The 18,390-nt window shown below is 44.3% G+C and overlaps 3 protein-coding genes and 1 long non-coding RNA gene across 12 annotated transcripts; 1 reads left to right on the top strand and 3 right to left on the bottom strand.

Moving 5' to 3' along the window:
* Nucleotides 1–183: 183 nt before the first annotated feature.
* LOC125987245 (formyl peptide receptor 2) lies at nucleotides 184–4,889 on the bottom strand. 4 transcript variants are annotated; one of them, XM_049751498.2, is made up of 3 exons: nucleotides 4,659–4,889; nucleotides 1,197–1,360; nucleotides 184–1,087 (listed from the first exon to the last, which is right to left on the bottom strand). In XM_049751498.2, the coding sequence occupies exons 1-3, from the start codon at nucleotides 4,861–4,863 to the stop codon at nucleotides 266–268; spliced, it is 1,191 nt and encodes a 396-aa protein (XP_049607455.1). In that variant the 5' UTR covers nucleotides 4,864–4,889; the 3' UTR covers nucleotides 184–265. The 4 variants fall into 4 exon arrangements, with proteins under 4 accessions (XP_049607455.1, XP_049607456.1, XP_049607457.1 ...); XM_049751499.2 differs by lacking the exon at nucleotides 4,659–4,889 and adding an exon at nucleotides 4,165–4,537; XM_049751500.2 differs by lacking the exon at nucleotides 4,659–4,889 and adding an exon at nucleotides 2,201–2,652.
* LOC137839703 (uncharacterized) lies at nucleotides 4,214–15,231 on the top strand. The gene is made up of 3 exons (XR_011085790.1): nucleotides 4,214–4,356; nucleotides 5,847–6,123; nucleotides 12,919–15,231. It is a non-coding gene; the product is annotated as an uncharacterized lncRNA (long non-coding RNA).
* On the bottom strand, nucleotides 7,794–13,172 carry LOC125987498 (fibrinogen C domain-containing protein 1-B-like). Of its 5 annotated transcripts, none has more exons than XM_068648904.1 (10): nucleotides 13,030–13,172; nucleotides 11,267–11,340; nucleotides 10,934–11,000; nucleotides 9,910–10,007; nucleotides 9,251–9,798; nucleotides 9,012–9,220; nucleotides 8,747–8,849; nucleotides 8,523–8,656; nucleotides 8,271–8,367; nucleotides 7,794–8,192 (listed from the first exon to the last, which is right to left on the bottom strand). In XM_068648904.1, the coding sequence occupies exons 1-10, from the start codon at nucleotides 13,048–13,050 to the stop codon at nucleotides 7,933–7,935; spliced, it is 1,611 nt and encodes a 536-aa protein (XP_068505005.1). In that variant the 5' UTR covers nucleotides 13,051–13,172; the 3' UTR covers nucleotides 7,794–7,932. The 5 variants fall into 5 exon arrangements, with proteins under 5 accessions (XP_068505005.1, XP_068505006.1, XP_068505007.1 ...); XM_068648905.1 differs by having other exon boundaries at nucleotides 9,012–9,208; XM_068648906.1 differs by having other exon boundaries at nucleotides 9,293–9,798.
* Nucleotides 15,059–17,420, bottom strand: LOC125987268 (oocyte zinc finger protein XlCOF19). Of its 2 annotated transcripts, none has more exons than XM_049751560.1 (2): nucleotides 17,321–17,420; nucleotides 15,059–16,804 (listed from the first exon to the last, which is right to left on the bottom strand). In XM_049751560.1, exon 2 carries the CDS (start codon nucleotides 16,767–16,769, stop codon nucleotides 15,888–15,890), a length of 882 nt encoding a protein of 293 aa, XP_049607517.1. In that variant the 5' UTR covers nucleotides 16,770–16,804; nucleotides 17,321–17,420; the 3' UTR covers nucleotides 15,059–15,887. The 2 variants fall into 2 exon arrangements, with proteins under 2 accessions (XP_049607517.1, XP_049607518.1); XM_049751561.2 differs by lacking the exon at nucleotides 17,321–17,420 and adding an exon at nucleotides 17,017–17,299.
* Nucleotides 17,421–18,390: the final 970 nt, after the last annotated feature.

Below are 18,390 nucleotides of genomic sequence, written 5' to 3'. Positions count from 1 at the left end.
GCCAGACGAGGGGGGGAGCGACCATGATGAACCTGTTGAAAGCAGCCAGTCTCTTGTCCAGTAGGCGGCGCTATGACAAAAGTTTACATTCAGAGCCATACGCTTTTGTTTTGCATCTAAGTCCGGCTAACTTCTCTCTGAAGTATAGCACACTTTTTTTTTCCTTTTGGACAAGACAGTATGGTAGATAAGAAGACATTTTTATTACATTTGAACATACAAAGGCAGCGACACATTAGCAGTTGTTTTAGCCCCCCGCCCCTCATCACAGCTGGGATTCGCTCTCCACAGAGTCTTCCTTAGTCTGCCCCGACCCCCTGTCCACGTCCTCAGCCAGAGCGCTCTTGTACAGGCCCGCCAAGGACTTCTTGGACCTGCCCTTCATTTTGAGACCCACAAAGAAGTAAAGAACAGGGTTGACGCAGCTGTTGAAGTAGGCCACGCCCTTGGCGATGTAAAGCCAACTCTTGACCACCGAGCTTTTGCTGTTCACCATCCGGAGCATCAGCAGGCCGTGGTAGGGAGCCCAGCACAGGAAGAAGGCGGTCACCAGCAGGGCCAGAACCCGGAGGGGGCGCGACTTACTCGACAAGCGGGTCCGGCGAATGCCCACCCCGGCCAGAATGTAGCAGGCCAGGATGACCATAAAAGGCAGCAGAAAGCCGCACAGGAAGCGGATGAAGTAGAGCGCCGTCCTGGCGTCAGCGTCCTTGACCTCCTCCACCGTGCACTTGCTCAGGTTCTTGGCCCCCAGGACGACTTGGCGGTAGAAGAAGTAAGGGGTGCTGAAGACCAAGGCTGCTGCCCACACGCACACGGCCACCACCCGGGCGTGACCCACAGTGCGGTGGCGCCGGGTGAACACCGGGAACCAGACGCAAATGGCCCGGTCCAGGCTGATGACAGCCAACATGAAGACGGAGCAAAACATGTTGGCGTACTTGAAGAAGCCGTTGAACTTGCAGATGAACAAGCCGAAGGGCCAGTGGTCCAAGAAGAGCTTCTTGACCAGGGAGAAGACTCGGGTGAAGCAGAAGATTATATCCGCCACGGCCAGGTTGACCAACCACACGTTGAGGACGTTTTTCTGACGAGCAGGAAGCCTCAAATAAGACATTCTGCTCAGGATCTTGCCACAAATCCATTCCCAATATTCACGCTACAGTAGTAAAAGAAAGCAAACTTAGATAGAAAACCTGGAGCTTGAATCCCGCCACCCAGATCACAATAGAGTTGCCCGGAATTCCAAGCAGGATGGTGATCGCGCCGAGGACGATGGAGAGCGTATCCATGTCGCCTCCTTTACTCGCCTTGACCGCCGGAATGCTGAGGGAGGTGTTGAGGGAGAGCATCTTGGGACCTGAGGAAGACATGGAGGTCATGCGGGGGAGGGCTTTGAGTTTCCAAACTCCACTCGGCACCTCCGATAACTCATCGAGACACGTTGAGTCACGGCCATGTTCATCACCCCCCCACCCCACTCATTCGCAGAAAGACACCCCCGCTCCTGTCTCATTTCATCCAGGCAAAGTTGTAACTTCCTCATTCTCCCTTCTCACACTCCTCCTGAACCGCCAAAAATTGCTCTTGAGAAATAATCGCTGATGTCTCACAAGTTAGAAGTGAAACTTAACAGCAATTGAGAGAGCAAAAATGTAAAAATATCACAGGCCACTTCATTAGGGTACTTAATCTAACAGTATCCTGTCACAATTTGATTGTGTACCTAATAAAGTGGCACAATTTCACCCAGCACATTATGCAATGTGTAAGAAGTGATGTAGGAAAAACTTTGAAACACAGATGTAAGCATAAATAGAACCGAATTAGCTATTATTAGTCCTGCAAAGGGAAAATCCTGAATCCAAAAATGTCAACGTACACGTTTACATCAGCCACACGCGGCCTCGCTACATAAATAATGAAGTATCCGAATGTGAATGACAAAATCAACATGAATAGTTTTAAAGCGGTAGTAAGAGTCAGCAGCTTTGTATCAAAAAATAAACTATACCAAAATAATAAATAAATAAAAATTAAACATGAATCATGTCAATGCTATACTTCATAATATATGTCAGTGTAAACAAATGTAGTAATAGTTAGCCACATTAACTTGGATGTGACATTGGTAGGAAGGGCCAATGCAACAAGTCGTGAAAAATCTTCAAATTATAATTGTGAAAAAATTCCCACCTACTTGTTAAATGGGAGGAATCAGGTCGGCTATCTGCTCAATAGTGCTGAGACCAAGTGAAGACACACACTTTGATACTTCCCCCTTTGTGGCATGAGTGATACATGCACACACACATACGCATGCACGCACACACACACTGTAGTCAGCAACATAAATACATTTACAAAGCAAATGACAGAGCTTTTCCCCAGCAGCTAAAGCGACGCTCGGTACAGTTGGAGTTTTTGCTGAAATGAAAAAATGTACACGACTACCATGTCAAATTTAAGTCACGTCTTGCCAGCTTGTGTAATGTTTGTAAAGTTGTTTTGGAAAAAAAATATACTAATATCGAGTTTGTTACGCAGACACGTTTGTGACCGAGGATAAAACGGAAGCTAATTGGAGGTGTTTGAGTCTGCGATGGTGATCAGATAAAACACTCTCAACTAAAAGGTGGCATCTTGGTTTCCTCTGAAGTTAATATTGTTCACTTCCCTTGCTGTTGACATGAATATGCCAAAATTAATCACTTAACTTTGTCTCAGAAACTTTGAGTTATGTTAATGAGCCCAACTGTGATGTCACAATTCGACATAATCCAGGACAGCTAGTTGGTAAGAAACCGGGAGATCACCTGGTTGTTTAATTTCACACTTGATGGGTGAACAGATGCACAACTTTTTGCATACAAGACATTTATAAAAAAAAAAAGAAGTCCTCTGAAATTGACACAAAATACTACAATCCACTAGGGGGCAGTAATGTGCATCACAATGCAGTTAAAAGTTGCAGTTTCAAAAGTCCGGTAAGATTTGGTCAAGTGCTTTTTGATCACTTTGTCACTTCTGTTACAGTATGATACAAACAAACCATATATATATATATATATATATATATATATATATATATATATATATATATATATATATATATGTATATATATATATATATATATAGAAAAAATATATAATTTGAACTTCTTGCCAACATAAAACGTCTAGAAAATACTGCATATGATAGTGCCTGTGAAGTTGCATGCGCCTTTAAAAGGCGGGTGGCATCAGCAAGTCCGCATGCAAGCGCTGAGGTGTGAGCTCGGGTCAACAGCAGCTTGTGTGCATGTGAGCATAAATAATGAAAAAAATTAAAATTGCGGTTAACAGAAAATGCAATATAGTAGGGTGCTAACGATAAACCACGTGTTGAACAAAAACTGTTTTTGTCCCTCTTGGGCTAGTTATAAATTTTAATTGCATGCATACCTAGAAAAGTGCACAAAGAGCGGCAGCATGCAGAGATTTTTTTTTTTTTAGGCCAAATTGTGTAGCCCCACCCTTATATCAAATCCCAAATATAATATACAGAATATATGCCGTAGTGCAGGGTGTCCAAACTTTTTGCAAGGAGGGCCAGATTTAATAAAGTGAAGGGGCCCGGGGCCAATCGTTTTTTTCAGATATTTTTGAACAACTAACATTTCATGCAAATACACACTGTTATAAAACAAATTTCATTGTTATAATTGTCTTTATTTTTTAAATGACAAAATAACCAAATATAAGCCATTCAGGCAGATGTGAACCACTCTAAAAACACAAATTTTGCCTTTCATTCATATCTGAAGAGTCAGAGTCATATATTTGGTTATTTTGTCGCGTGAACCACTCTAAAAACACAAATTCTGCCTTTCATTCGTATCTGAAGATGACATTGAACAAACGGTTTGAAATACCTTACATTTACATGAGTTTGAAATTGTTTTTTCCTCATGAACATTTTAAACAGGAGTTATAAGTAATACAAATGTGTCTGTTATTATTAAAACTTAAATCAAGTGAGTTTTGCTCTTGTCATTTACAATATCTTTCAGAAAGTAATAGTAAAAGTAATGTACAGGTTTATAACATCAACAGTATTAACATGGTCACTCCTTAATGTTTAATATTAATTAAATTTGAAATTTCTATTTCATTTTAACTCACAGCCCCGCGTGAAGAATCGCTCTTGTGATGCCATGTTGAGTCTACTCGTGTCGAGCAAATATTGTAATTCCCATTTCTCTTGAAAGCGACGGCCCTCAATGTCAAGTATCCTCGTTTTCTTTGCAGTCGCCATGGCAGAAATGAGCGGCGAGGGGTGGTGCTGCTACCCTTTGGTCATAGGAGGAATTACAGGTGAAAGTTTCTTTTTTTATATATATATATATATATTTTTTTATATTCAGTTTGACAATGCAGGCGGGCCATAAATTATACATTATAAGACCGAAGCTGCGGGCCGCATGAAATCTGATCGGGGGCCGGATTTAGCCCGCGGGCAGGACACTGATATAGGCTTATTGATAATAAGGGAATTAATCAATGGGCACGCTAAAAACATAATTACAGAAATATCCTCGTACTGAAAGCCATTTCCCGCAGTGAACGTTTTCTGTAAGCTAAAAAGACAGAAAAAAAAAGACTAAGAACATATTTACCTTGTATTTGTCCTGCTTCAGGAGCATTCCAGGTGCTTGAAATTTGCACCCGCGTGAAGCTGGCCCCCCCAGCCCACGCAAAATCGAAGGAAAATAGTCTGTTACGTTTGTGCTGGTTTGTGCTGCAAAAAATTCGTTTGTGCTGCTTCGGTTTTGTAGATATTCTACATTTATTTTCTAGCGAGGACGTTATCCAGCCTCCCATTTTCCTCCAAATGGACCCAAAATGGTACCGTTCGTTTGTGCTGCAAAAAGTTTCGTTTGTGTTGCTACACTTTTGCAGAAATTACACATTTCATTTATAGCGATGACGTCACCGTATTTCGTCGAAAATTTCAAGCACCTGGAATGCTGTTGCAGGACGAATACAAGGTAAATATGTTCTTGGTGTTTTTTTTCTTTTTCTTTTTCTTTTTTAGCTAACAGAAAACTTTCACTGCGGGAAATGGCTTTTAGTACGAGGATATTTATGTAATTATGTTTTTATCGTCCTCATTGATTCATTCCCTTGAATACATTTGATGAAACAAAACGATAACAGAATTATAATAATAGAATAATAGAATTGTTGTTGTATGTGTGTGGACGTCAAGAAAACAAAAAAGGCCAAGAACGAACAAAATCGGCAAACGGAAACTCAGCATTATACAGCTATATCTTTTTTATACTGCCTCCTGGTGGTCGAAACAAGCAAGTAGAAGGCCCCTTCAACAAGTTAATCATCTTTCGCCTATTCAATTGTGTAATGACTTCAGCGTTTATGAGATACAATATTATAGAGTGCCATTTTCTTACTTTTTTTCACTCTCTTCATATCAAGCAGTGTTTGAGGAGCGTAGTTTGAGAACGAATTGAAAGAATTTGAATTGTTTATATCCGTGGTCACCATGGCGAACCAAGACCACCAAAGCGCGCCGTCCACCATTGTCCCTCATACTTACAAAAAAACAAAAAAAAACAAGCAAAGAGCCAATCATTATATGCTTTTCGAACACTGTCTGCTCCCACTGTGGCATTCTGGGTGGTGCACAAATTAGCCTAGCCAAAGTCAAATCAAGTCATTGACAAAAATAAAAATAGATTTCATGAGGCTCACATGAAGAAAAAAAAATCGAAAGCAGCTTTCCAATCGTGAACATGATCTTTGATTTCAGGCCGTTTTGCACTCTGCTTTGTTCCTCTTGACAGTTCCAGGCGACCCGGCAAACCGTGACCCCTGCCAGCCCACCCCGATGGTGTGAGTGCACACACGCACACACACACACACACACACACACACACACACACACACACACACACACACACACACACACACACACACACACACACACACACACACACAAGCTGACAATGCCAAAGTTCGACAGGAAAGGAGATGAGATGGAGGGGAATGGCAAAGCCCGAGCAAGGACCTGAAAGTGGATCTTTGCATCTCATCCCCTGGCAGAGATGAGAGGCCTGCTGAGTAAGGTCACCTGCTACGTTCATTGTATCCGTTGTGACAAGTCGGCAGTGTGTGCGATGGACAAATAAGTCGTTTTCAAATCAGATGAGTAAAAACTGGACAAATATTTAAAAGAAGAAAAAAAACCATATTATTCAAATTGAAGATCATTTGCCATTCTAGGAATGACTCACGTAGGTCTGACACCTACCTCGGCGTCCTTTTTACAGCGGCTTTCTCTCCCTAAGGCACGGGTGTCAAACTCAAGGCCTGGGGGCCAGACACGGCCCGCCACATCATTTTCTGCGAAAGCGTAAACAAATTGTGCTTCAAATTCGTGTGTAATTGCAAATTGTCTTCACTTTTAATATCTTCACCAGCTTTTACTCGTCTGATTTGAAAAAGTTATTTGTCCGTTTGTTTTGTAGCTTTGACTGTATGTAATGCGAGGTGCTCATACATTCCACATTGTAAAATGCACGTGAAAAAAAAAAACAATCGATCATCAAATCAAAGGATTATCAAGAGAAAGTTTAATGAATAAGGAAAAAAGTGACACATCTCAATTGTTCGTACAAACGACGGCAATTCCACTCGCCGTTTCTCATTCAAGCGAGAATGATGCCGTCGCAAACCTCTTTGGATTGTGAAGAAAAGAAAAGAAAAAAGAAAATGCAACTGAATTACACAACATAACTAAACGATGATTACGGGGACCCTTACTTTAACAGTCCTTACTCACGTGAGAATACATTCATGTATGAATAAAACATCCATATTGAATACATGTTGATGATCCATCCATCCATCCATCCATCCATCCATCCATCCATCCATCCATCCATCCATCCATCCATCCATCCATCCATCCATCCATCCATCCATCCATCCATCCATCCATCCATCCATCCATCCAACCAACCTTGTGACATCAACAACGATCAACCATGTTTAAAAATATTCAACTGAAACGACACAAAAAGGAAGAAAATGAAAGCTAACTCAATATTCAACGCAACCTAACTAAACAATGGTTATGGGTGGCTACCCTTACTTGAACAGATGTCATTGTAAAACACTCACGAACTTAACACATAATCAATCGTAGCTAACCTATGCTTATGGCCACTCCTTATGTTAACAGATGTAAGGGATTTTATGATAGCAAAGCAAAACATCCTAAAATGATCCAAAAGTGAGTGTGTGTGTGTGTGTGTGTGTGTGTGTCATTCAAAACAGGTCGTGTTTTCCGACTCAATCATTTTTGACTAACGACGGATTGACCATGTCACATCAGTCTAAATTTGGCACCGTCTGCTGGTGAAATTTGGAACTGCAACAGCGCCAAACTGCTTTTTTAAAAGAATTCATTTGGAGGAACTAACTTCCAACTAACCGTTTGTCAGGTCTCTCTCGTGTCAAGCTTCTGGTGAAATTCGAAATTGCACTTGAGCCCATTTGCCCGGGCCAAATCCGACACACATTTGCGCACCGCCATCTTACTTGACGAGCGCTGCGCAAATGGGTGACGGCGGGCAGCACCCACGTGATCCCACGGGGATGCCGTTCCCAGGCTCCGCCGGCTGGCCGCTCACTTTCTGGGCCGGATCTTCATCTCCACAAATCTCAGGCAGGTATTATGTGATCCCCCCAAGTCATGCCAGACTGCATTGGTATTGTCGCAGGTGCCGGTTGCCTTGTACATCCCGTTCAAGTTGGAGATGTGACAGTATCTGTACCACCAAGCTCCCTTATATTTATTGGCGCAATTGACAGAGTCCCTGTCTTGGTCGCGGTCTTTGGTGGTGAACTTCATCCCAGAATGGTCGGCTAATTTATCGTTTGCAAAGCACACAAACTTGCTTTTGAGCACACGCAGGCGGCGCAGGCTCTCGAGTGTGCACCCCCCGGGCGGGAGTCGCTACCTGCATTTCCAGAGTAGGCGCTCACAAGCAGCGGGTAGCCGTCCTTCTCGTGGCCCACCGAGAAGTCGTCGTAGAGAGCGTAGTAATTGCGGCCGTTGAATATGGTGAAGTCGATCCGCAACTGGTAAGCGCCCGAGGCCGTCAGAGCGTGGATGTTTTGCAGGCCTGCAAACACGCAAAGGCGGCGGCGTCACGTCACGCAAACCACAAAGGCTTGACAAGAAGGGTGTCTTTGTTTCCGACCGAGCCAGTGCTCTCCGGCGAGGTCTCCAAAGCCTTTTCGATAGTCGTTCCAACCCCGATAGAAGTCGACGGAGCCGTCCTTTCTCCTCTGGATCACCTGCAAACACACACGCACGCACACCATCAGCGGAGCAAACGAGCATGACTGGCCAACTGGACGTTCAGCATTGAAGAAAAGTGCCACCTTTATTGGGGAAGGCATCACGAGGGGAACTTTGGGGTGTTTTTCTCGGGGGGGGGTCAGGCACTTACAGTCCAGCCTCCCCCGTCCAGGTTCATGTTGCAATAAGCCTCCAACCTGTCGGACCCAATAGAGAAGAAGGTATAGACTCCACTGTGGGACTTTCTCGCCCCCATGACGTCACTGCAGTCTCTGGGCAAGAGACCTGAGGCATATAAAAAAAAAAAAAAAACATGTGAGAGCGCAAAATAGATGCCCGCTTTAAACAAACTGGACACGCTTGCTCGCTAGCTACCATGGAGTTCCCTGTTAAGTGTGGGCTGATCCACCACCTTCTGCTGCAGGCTGGACAAATCCAAACTGAAGTTGTGTAACTCCTTGGTCTCTTGTGACAGCTCCTGCGCACCAAGCGTTTGAAAAAACTGAAATGAGATCTCCAACTGGGACACTTTGTTTGCATCTTTCAACAATACTTTTGTTCTTATTCAAAGGAGATAGTAGTTTGTGTGTAAGAGGAGGGAGGCAGGGAGGGACGTTAAGTTCTGAAATGTCCACCTCACCTGAGACATGTTCTTGTAGTCCGTCTCCAGGTCTTTCAGTGTCTCATTCAGTAGGCCTTTGTTGCTGCGAATCTCCTCCCAGACTTTGGCCAGCAGGCTCTGACTCGCCTCCAGGTCGCTGCGAATCGCGGTGTGACTCGCCTTCAGCTCTGCCAATGCCGTCTGACCTGCCTTCAGCTCTGCCAATGCGGTCTGACCTGCCTCCTGACCTGCCTTCAGCTCTGCCAATGCCGTCTGACCTGCCTTCAGCTCTGCCAATGCGGTCTGACCTGCCTCCTGACCTGCCTTCAGCTCTGCCAATGCGGTCTGACCTGCCTCCTGACCTGCCTTCAGCTCTGCCAATGCGGTCTGACCTGCCTTCAGCTCTGCCAATGCGGTCTGACTCTTCTCCAGGTCGCTGGAAATCGCAGTGTGACTCGCCTTCAGCTCTGCCAATGCCGTCTGACCTGCCTCCTGACCTGCCTTCAGCTCTGTCAATGCGGTCTGACCTGCCTCCTGACCTGCCTTCAGCTCTGTCAATGCGGTCTGACCTGCCTCCTGACCTGCCTTCAGCTCTGTCAATGCGGTCTGACCTGCCTCCTGACCTGCCTTCAGCTCTGTCAATGCCGCCTGACCTGCCTCCTGACCTGCCTTCAGCTCTGCCAATGCCTCCTGACCTGCCTTCAGCTTTGCCAATGTGGTCTGCAGCGCCGCCCAGTGGCAGGCTAAGTCGCTGCAGTTGTGGTCCGGGATGCTGTTGGGCAAAGTCGCCACCAGCGCGCCCAGCTCTTTGACGATGTCCTGAGGCCTTGGAACACATAAAGGGTAGACATGAAGCTGCCATCCTTTGTGAGGAATGTAACTTGTGGCGGTCAAGTGTTTGTTCATTGCGTGCGCGCGTGCGTGCCTTCGTGCGTACCTGTTCCAGTGGAAGAAGACGATGTTTTGGATGACAAGCACGACCAAGAGGAGCGTCGGGACCACCACCAGAATGGAGCCCCAGCGTATCTGAACAAACTGAGCGCAAACGTCGTCACAGGCGGCGGCGGCGTCTCTCTCTCTCTCTCTCTCTCTCTCTCTCTCTCTCTCTCTCTCTCTCTCTCTCTCTCTCTCTCCCCCCCGACGGAGCGAACGACTTGCTCAACTCGACCAAGGCATTAGTCAAGCGCGTGCGCGTCCGATGCGTACCTTGGGCTTTGGTGGTTCGCCGATCAGTTTCTGGGTGCTTTGGTTCATCTCGAACCACTTGTCATTTGCCATTTTGTGCTCTCCTTCTATTCTTGCTTACTCCGTACGAATGTCCCGAGCTTGTTTGTTCTGCGTGCGTCTAATGCCGTATTTTGTGTTTAGCCAAGTGACGTGAAGTTTTCTTTCCACTTGACGTTGGTTTTGACCTTGTTTGCGGCAACGAGATGGGACGAGATGGGGCTCAGTCGGTACATTATTGCGAGAGAGCGCGAAAGCCCGACAGAAAAGGAACGGGCTGTACACAACACAAAATGCGACGCCGAGCAAGTTCAAGGTCTCATTGACAATATTTCATTGATTGATTGATCGGTCTTTATCTATCTATCTATCTATCTATCTATCTATCTATCTATCTATCTATCTATCTATCTATCTATCTATCTATCTATCTATCTATCTATCTATCTATCTATCTATCTATCTATCTATCTATCTATCTATCTATCTATTTTTTCATTCATCTGTACATGTACTTTTGGACTGATGGATTCATTCCTGTATTTCCTCATTTATTTATTAGACACTATTAGATTACTAGACACTTGAAAAATTAGAGGGAACATTGGTGCCGACACCGTGAGTTTGATTCCCACGTTTGACGCTCTGAACGTGTGTGTGTGGGAGTGAGAGTGTGACCAAAAACAAAAAGCGCATGTGTATATGAGTGTGCGAGGAACAATAAAGAGGAGCAATACCAAACGCCACCACGGTGTGGTGTCTTGTCTCCGATTAGATGGACGTTGAAACGGCAAACCCAACCGACTGGAACACAAAAAAAGACAAGAGCTCTAAAGCTGAGGAGAAAGCCAGCCAAGGCAAAGCCATGTAACGTGGCGAGCCCGGCGCTATTTCAGAAAAAAAGGACGGCAAACGGCCAAACGGCAGCAGACTTTGTCGTCGAGTAAGCATAACAATACATTTGATTGATAAGGCGCCTTTCAAAGCACTCAACGTCGCCGTACAGACATAAAATAGCGTTAAAAAAAAAAAAAAAAGACTGGAGTAGAGTGATGGATAAGCTGACTCACGTCTCTGACTGGCCGACGGCCACAGGCAAAGATGCTCCTCCGGACACGCCGTCGTCAGTGGTCGCGGAACGGTCCTAAGTTCAGAAGAGGGACAAAGGTGTGAATTCAAATGGCGGAAGTTCGACTATTTGCAGTCTTGTACGTTGTTATCAAAGAAGACCTCTGAAGACATATTGACAGTATTGTATACCTTGTTACAAAAAGTAATTATAATAACTAGAAAGAAAATAGGATGTTGACTTCTGCTACGGTCAATTGTGACCACTAGAGGTCCCTGGTTAACCAAGGTTAACAACGGAACGTAGCATCTCCGTGTGTTACACGCGCGCGCACACCGTTCTACGTTACACGTGCTTATAGATAATAAATTGAGTCGGAAAGCACATATAATGTATATCCAAGCAAACATTTCCAAATCACTAGCAGTATCGTATAAAGTAAAATACCTTATAATTCAGTCATCATTACATTCCTTGCACTGCTCCTTCATACTCCCATACATCATTTACTGTGTGGAGGTGTGGGACAATACATACAAAACAAACACAGATCCAATCTTTATTTATTAAACTGATATTTAAAAACAAAGCATTACGACTTATAAATAATGCTGATCATCGAGAACCATCTAAACCCTCTTTTTATTATACTGAACTCACTGAAATACGACGACCTAGTCGACTTCAAAACCGTCCAACTCATGTACAAAATAAGAAATAATCAATTGCCAAACAGTATCCAGAGGTTGTTTGAGTGGAGGGAAATTTATTTAAGGGGAACACTTATGTTTATTTGTTGAGAACAAACTTAGTTACATTGTATAACAGTTAGAGGTGTGGAATTACGGAACAGCGGCAGTGAAGAACTAAAGAACCTTACTGAAGTTTAAAAAAAAAATGTCTAAGGACAAAATGTTGACGGGATACCCTAATATGCCGTGAAGTCGTTTAAGTTGCTTTTGTATTTATTTATTTGATATATTTGACAATGGTCAAATCTTGACAGAATCAAAGACATATGTAGTTACAAGGGGAAGAGTCAGATAAGCTTAGGCTCCCTTCTCCTCCCTTTTGAACAAACATGAATTTACTACAAAGGGAAAACTATAATGCAATATCAATTTCTTCTTTTTTGATCTTCTATTGTACTATGGAGTTATCATTTTCTGTGTTTTTTACTTTTTTCTTGTATTTCTTTTCATGTTCGAAATGAACAAACCAACCAAACAAAAACGTTAACGTTTCGCTAACGTTGGTGACTCATGTTTACATTTTCAATATTGATACAATATTCTCTGCATGTTGTTTATACTATTATTGTACTATTTACGTGTATGAAACCATTTTGGAATGTTCTAATCATAAAGTATCCACTTAAAAGCTTTCATGTACATTGATTGACACGCAGAATAAATGTACGGTTGAGAGGGTGTGGTCACGCAACGGCGGCCCTGCCACTAGGCAGACGAGGCCAAAAAGATCTCTTTTTTTATTCTCCCCTTCAAAGTTGTTCTAACTCATGTCAATATTGGGTTCAAAGGATCAAATAAAACGGAGGCTGCCTTTTCTGAATGATATCAAAATATCCATCGATATGAGTTTGATCAACTTAGAAAGAAAATGATCATTAAAAGATGTTTTTGTTTTTTTTAGGCCGAGCGTAAGGGCTGCCTTTGAAGAAACCGATCAAGCTTTCGAAGGGCTGACCAAAGTTTTGATAGTCGCACACACGCACGCATGCACTATAAATTATGGAATTACAACCTGCATGTTCTGAAGTTCCATCTCTCCTTTGCAGTCGTCGGGTCAGCGTCTTGACGGCAGCAGACGAAGGCTGGTGGCAGTGTACTTAACAATAGTTGGCTCCAAAATGACACACGCACCTTGAGACCAAAACGGCCTGGGCGTCACTGAGCTGGAAACATTTGGCATCAACAGCATGTGGTCAGAAAAAATTCTTCAAGGGAGTTGAAGAAAACGAAACCTAACTCTCTCACACGCGCATGCACACACACACACACACACACACACACACACACACACACACACACACACACACACACACACACACACACGCAGTCATGCACGCACGCACTCACGCACGCACGCGCGCACACACACGCACACGCAAGAAGAAAATGGTGGAATCGGTAAAATTCCAATTGACGGCGAGGAAACGATAAATGACCTTATATGGAGCCAAGACCACCTGTGCGTCACTGTGCTGGAAATGAGGGAAGAGGCGGAGAAAAGAAGACGAAACTTAACTCCCAGACACAGCGATATTCATCAAGGGAACCTTGGTTCTCAAATTGATACTTTTCTTGTGATGTTGGCAAAATAGCTTTGGTATTTGCCTGTTGCCGATTGATGCCTGGATGCAGGCAAGTGCCACCCACGTCGAAGGGAGCCGGACGGTCATTTCGCTGCTCTCTTGCATTGTCGCTGAAGAAGGAAAAAGAATTTTCTTTCATGAGATAGATCATCACCAAACAGTTTGGAGATGCTGAATCATTTCAGGGAGTGTACAGTCAGTCCACGTGCTGCCTGCCACTTGGCCAGGCAAGCTTGTTTTTTTTGTTTTTTTTACTCAAGTGCGGCCCACGTCAAAAGAGTCCACATCCAACTTTTCCTGTTTTTTGTTGGGTCTTTTCTTTGAACTAGCAAAGGAGGACATGTTGGAATTTCACACCTCATAAAACAAATCTACAGAATCATCTCAGTGACTATCAGTTCCTCTTCGCCCGCTGGCTGGCTCGCTCCTCAGCAACCTTGGAAGAGCGCGTTCCCGCGGAGACCCTTTGTACGTGTGCACGTCTTTGCCCGACGGAACACGATATTACTTGGGCCACCTTTGTCCAGACTTTGGACACCACTTGGATTTCATTGGGGATGGGAAAGAGGGGAAGCGAGCAAAAAAAGAGCCACAACCTTTGGGGTCACTTCAACCTACGTTTTAAAGTGACGCCAAGTCGCGTGTCAAAGTATTTGATATTTTTTGTTTTTGACTCGACATCAGTCAACGTGGAATCAGCTCGTGACAACGTCGACTGACTGAAAGATCCAAAACATTGGCTCACTCAATCGGTCGACACTCTCGGATCACATCAGGGGGGTTGCTTGCGAGAAAAGTCAAATGAGCAGGTTGTCACGTTTTGGAGCGAAATGCAGGCAAGCAGGAAGGAAGGATGGCTTCCTAAAAGACACTGGCGGCTTGGAACCAAGGGGCTGTCGTGTCCAGTGGCGTGCCGGGAGCCACTTTTCAGTTTTAAATGCAACCGGCCCAATGGCAGAATAATAGAATATTGCTGTGTCACTTGACTCCAATATTTAAGCGCTGACAATGTGTGAAAGATTTCTTCCTAAAAATACGTACGTACATCATCAAACGCATCATTAAGATGGTTAGCAGGCTACTATAGCGTTTGAATGATGTTTTATGTTGCATTATCCATATTATTTTCCATGACTCAAACGATATGCAGTATATTTATCTTCTAAAATGCAAGGTGAATCGCTCGCTCGGAGAGCATCCGAGACCGATATTCGCATACGAATCAGCCCGTGTTGTGCCCAAAGCTTGGCTCTTCACCATTTTGCTCTGCGGTTGGTCTTTTGAAAAACATATTTGTGAGCTTTGCGCACTCGGCAGCATCATCCTGTAAAGCAGGGGTGTTTTTGCAAGGAGGGCCAGATTTAATAAAGTGAAGGGGCCCGGCCGGGGGCCAAACGTTTTTTCGGACATTTTTGAACGACAAACATTTCTTGCAAATACTCACTGTTATAAAACAAATTTCATTGTCACAATTGTCTTTATTTTTCAAACGACAAAATAGCCAAATATATGCTATTCAGGCAGATGTGAACCACTCTAAAAACACAAATTCTGCCTTTCATGCATATCTGAAGAGTTAGATAACATTGAACAAACGGTTTGAAATACCTTACATTTACTTGAGTTTGAAATTATTTTTTCCTCATGAACATTTTAAACAGGAGTTATAAGTAATGCAAATGTGTCTGTTATTATTAAAACGTAAAACAAGTGAGTTTTGCTCTTGTCCTTTACAATTTCTTTCAGAAAGTAATAGTAATAGTAAAAGTAATGTCTACAGGTTTATAACATCAACAGTATTAACATGGCCACTTCGTAATGTTTAATATTAAGCGATATTTCATTTCTATTTCATTTTGACTCACAGCCCCGCGTGAAGAATCGCTGTTGTGATGCCATGTTGAGTCTACTAGTGTCTCTTTGGGTTGAAATGCTTAAACAAGGCAAGCGTCTCTTTAGAAATGAGACAAACACAATTGCCTTGATTTTCAGCGAGCAAGTATTGTCATTCCCATTTCTCTTGAAAGCGTCAACTGTCCTCGTTTTCTTTGCAGTCGCCATGGCAGAAATGAGCGGCGAAGGGTGGTGCTGCCACCCTTTGGTAATAGGAGGGATTACAGGTCCAAGTTTCATTTTTTTTTCTTATATTCAGTTTGACAATGCAGGCGGGCCATAAATTATACATTATAAGACCGAAGCTGCGGCCGATATGAAATCTGATAGTGGGCCGGATTTGGCCCGCGGGCCGGACTTTGGACATGGCTACGGCGTAGTGGTTGTTTTGAGTTCACTTGGCGTTGCTGTTCTCCCCAACACACTTGTGCTTCTTGACCTGGAACTTGAAGGGGAATCGCTTGTCGCACACGGTGCAGCTGAAGGGTTTCTCTCCCGTGTGTCGCCGCTTGTGCTTGCCCAGCGTGGAGCTGTCGCTGAAGCTGGTGTTGCAGATGGAGCAGGTGAAGGGTTTCTCTCCGGTGTGCGTCCTCGTGTGTTTGATCAGATCGCCATTGGAGTAGAAGCGCTTGCCGCAAAAGAGGCACGAGAAGGGTTTCACGCCCGTGTGAATGTGCGAGTGTTTGACTAAATGCGAACGGTGGAAGAAACGCTTGCCGCAAACGGGGCAGGTGAATGGTTTTTCTCCCGTGTGGATTCTGGTGTGGGAGCGCAAGCGGTCCCTGGTGGCAAACATTTTGGTGCAGATGGTGCAGTGGAAGGGTTTGTCCCCCGTGTGGACGCTTAAGTGGCGGGACAAGTGAACGCGTTGGTTGAAGGTTTTGCAGCAAAATGGGCAGATGAATGGTTTCCCGCTCGGGTGCCGCTCACGCCGCGTGCAGTTCAAACCGGACAATGTGCTTCCGGCTGTCGTCACGTCGCCGGGAGCTGCGGTCTTGGGGTCAGGAAGGGCCGACGCAGCTCGCTGCGACCGTGTAACCCGAGCCACACGGCTCTGAGGTTGCACTCCCACGAGGGGCTCCACAGTGGCACCGGCCTCGCCCTTGTCCTCAGGCGACTGGGTCTCCTCATCGTCTTCACTCTTGACAATGATGCTAGTCACCTGGAACTCTGCGCCGTCGGCCGTCTCCTCTGGTTGCTTGGCATCATGACTGCCGCACACGTCCTCCTGTGCCTCCACTTTGATGTGGGTTGGCTCTGGCTCCTTCAGCTCCATTGTGGAGCTCTACTACTGCTGCTCGGCAGCAAGATCTAAAAGACATGAGAAAAGAAATGGGGTTGACGTTTATGTTGACTGAGTTGTCTCAGTGCATTGGATCAATTGCAAAAGGCTATTTTGCCAAATTACATCGCAGTACAGATACACAAACACTGTTGATTGTAAAAAGAAACATGTACTTGCGCGATCTGAAAATCGCCCCGCCCTCAAGTCAGGGATCAAATGATGAAGCTGAACTTGATACCTGCCCACATATCTTCTCAACGGCCGTATTAAGTCGGTGATGCACCAAAGCTCTCCGCATTTGAACTTTACACATTTTCAACGCGGTGCTAATGTTGGCTGTCTTTCTTTTCAGCATGCATTGCTAACTTCTGTAGCTCTTTGTTTGCAGCTGTTCGGCTAAAGCTAATTCATACAAGGTCGAGGCTGCTGCGGAGCAACACAGAAGAGATGCGGTGCTTTTACGTCTGTAAATGTCACACGTGTAGTGAAAGGACAGCCATCGTGGTGATAAAAAGTGAGGGGAAACACAGTTTAACACTCACGCTGGCTCTGTTTAGCGACGTGATGCTAACTGCCGGCCTTTTCTTCTTCTAGTCTGCCATTCCGTCAACCGCGTCAATTCTCTTAATGTTACTGCCGTCCTGTGGACGTAGTGGGTTACTACATATAATTCTTCCTGTGATTAACGGTACCTAAGAGGAGCCAAACAGTATACTCAAGTGACACTATTATTATAACTCAAATAAATGGTAAAAGAAGCTCTCCAATTATTGAGTAATAGTAAATAATTTTCAAATAACTGTTATAGGAACAACTGATTTACAATATTATTATCCCCAAAAATTAAGAAATATTTATGAAATAACATTATGGTCAAGCCACAAGAAATCATCTTTACCAATTTTGCTAACAGGTTGTCACAGTCAGCTCCTTTCCCTGCACCTTTTCTCTTGGCCTTCAAAACGACTGCTCTCATTGAGGTTTTTCCCACAGCTAGAGCTTGTAGTAGTACACAGGAAAATCCCCTCATGGCAGCACCATGCATGACATGGGTCCACCCACGCCGAAGCTTAGCGCTGTGTGTGCTCGCCGGTCCATCTGTCAGCCTTCATCCTGCGTTTGCTCAAAGCCAGTCAAGTTACCTACATAAACTCGCATTCTCATTCGATGTAATTTACTGTATTTTACTTCACAACCCAGACTAAACTACGAGAACTGCTGAACTTTATTTTGCGGGTAATCATAAGTACTTAATAATAGGCACTAGGCATTTAAACAGGGGTGTGCAAATTTATTATAGACCAGGGGTGTCAAACTCATTTTTTTCGCAGGCCGCATTGTAATCATAGCTTCTTTCGGAGGGCCATTATGACTGTCAACCCAAATAAATGTATGAGCACCTCATATTATATACAGTAAAAGCTACAAAACAAACTTACAAATAACTCGTTTTCAAATCAGACGAGTAAAAACTGGTCAAATATTTAAAAAATTAAGATATTAAAAGTGAAGACAATTTGCAATTCTAGTAATGAAACACAAATTTGATGCACAATTTGTCTTCGCGGGCCACATAAAATGATGTGGCGGGCCGAATCTGGCCCCCGGGCCT

Source organism: Syngnathus scovelli, chromosome 19 (assembly GCF_024217435.2).
Source record: "Syngnathus scovelli strain Florida chromosome 19, RoL_Ssco_1.2, whole genome shotgun sequence".
Taxonomy (NCBI): Eukaryota; Metazoa; Chordata; class Actinopteri; order Syngnathiformes; family Syngnathidae; genus Syngnathus; species Syngnathus scovelli.
Note: the sequence above shows the minus strand (reverse complement) of the source record. Positions and strands in the feature narration are given on the sequence as shown.

What these genes read in the sequence shown, in the direction of transcription:
- LOC125987245 (XM_049751498.2), bottom strand. Translation starts at nt 4,863, where the DNA reads ATGGGAGGCTGGATAACGTCCTCGCTAGAAAATAAATGTAGAATATCT. An exon ending in TGAAGCAGGACAAATACAAG is followed by an intron (nt 1,361 to 4,658) that starts GTAAATATGTTC and finishes TGTCTTCCTCAG; the next exon opens with GTCCCAAGATGCTCTCCCTC. An exon ending in TGGCGGGATTCAAGCTCCAG is followed by an intron (nt 1,088 to 1,196) that starts GTTTTCTATCTA and finishes CCTGCTCGTCAG; the next exon opens with AAAAACGTCCTCAACGTGTG.
- LOC125987498 (XM_068648903.1), bottom strand. Translation starts at nt 13,050, where the DNA reads ATGGAACTTCAGAACATGCAG. An exon ending in TGGAACTTCAGAACATGCAG is followed by an intron (nt 11,341 to 13,029) that starts GTTGTAATTCCA and finishes TTCTGAACTTAG; the next exon opens with GACCGTTCCGCGACCACTGA. An exon ending in CGCCGGAGAGCACTGGCTCG is followed by an intron (nt 8,193 to 8,270) that starts GTCGGAAACAAA and finishes GCGTGTTTGCAG; the next exon opens with GCCTGCAAAACATCCACGCT.
- LOC125987268 (XM_049751560.1), bottom strand. Translation starts at nt 16,769, where the DNA reads ATGGAGCTGAAGGAGCCAGAGCCAACCCACATCAAAGTGGAGGCACAG.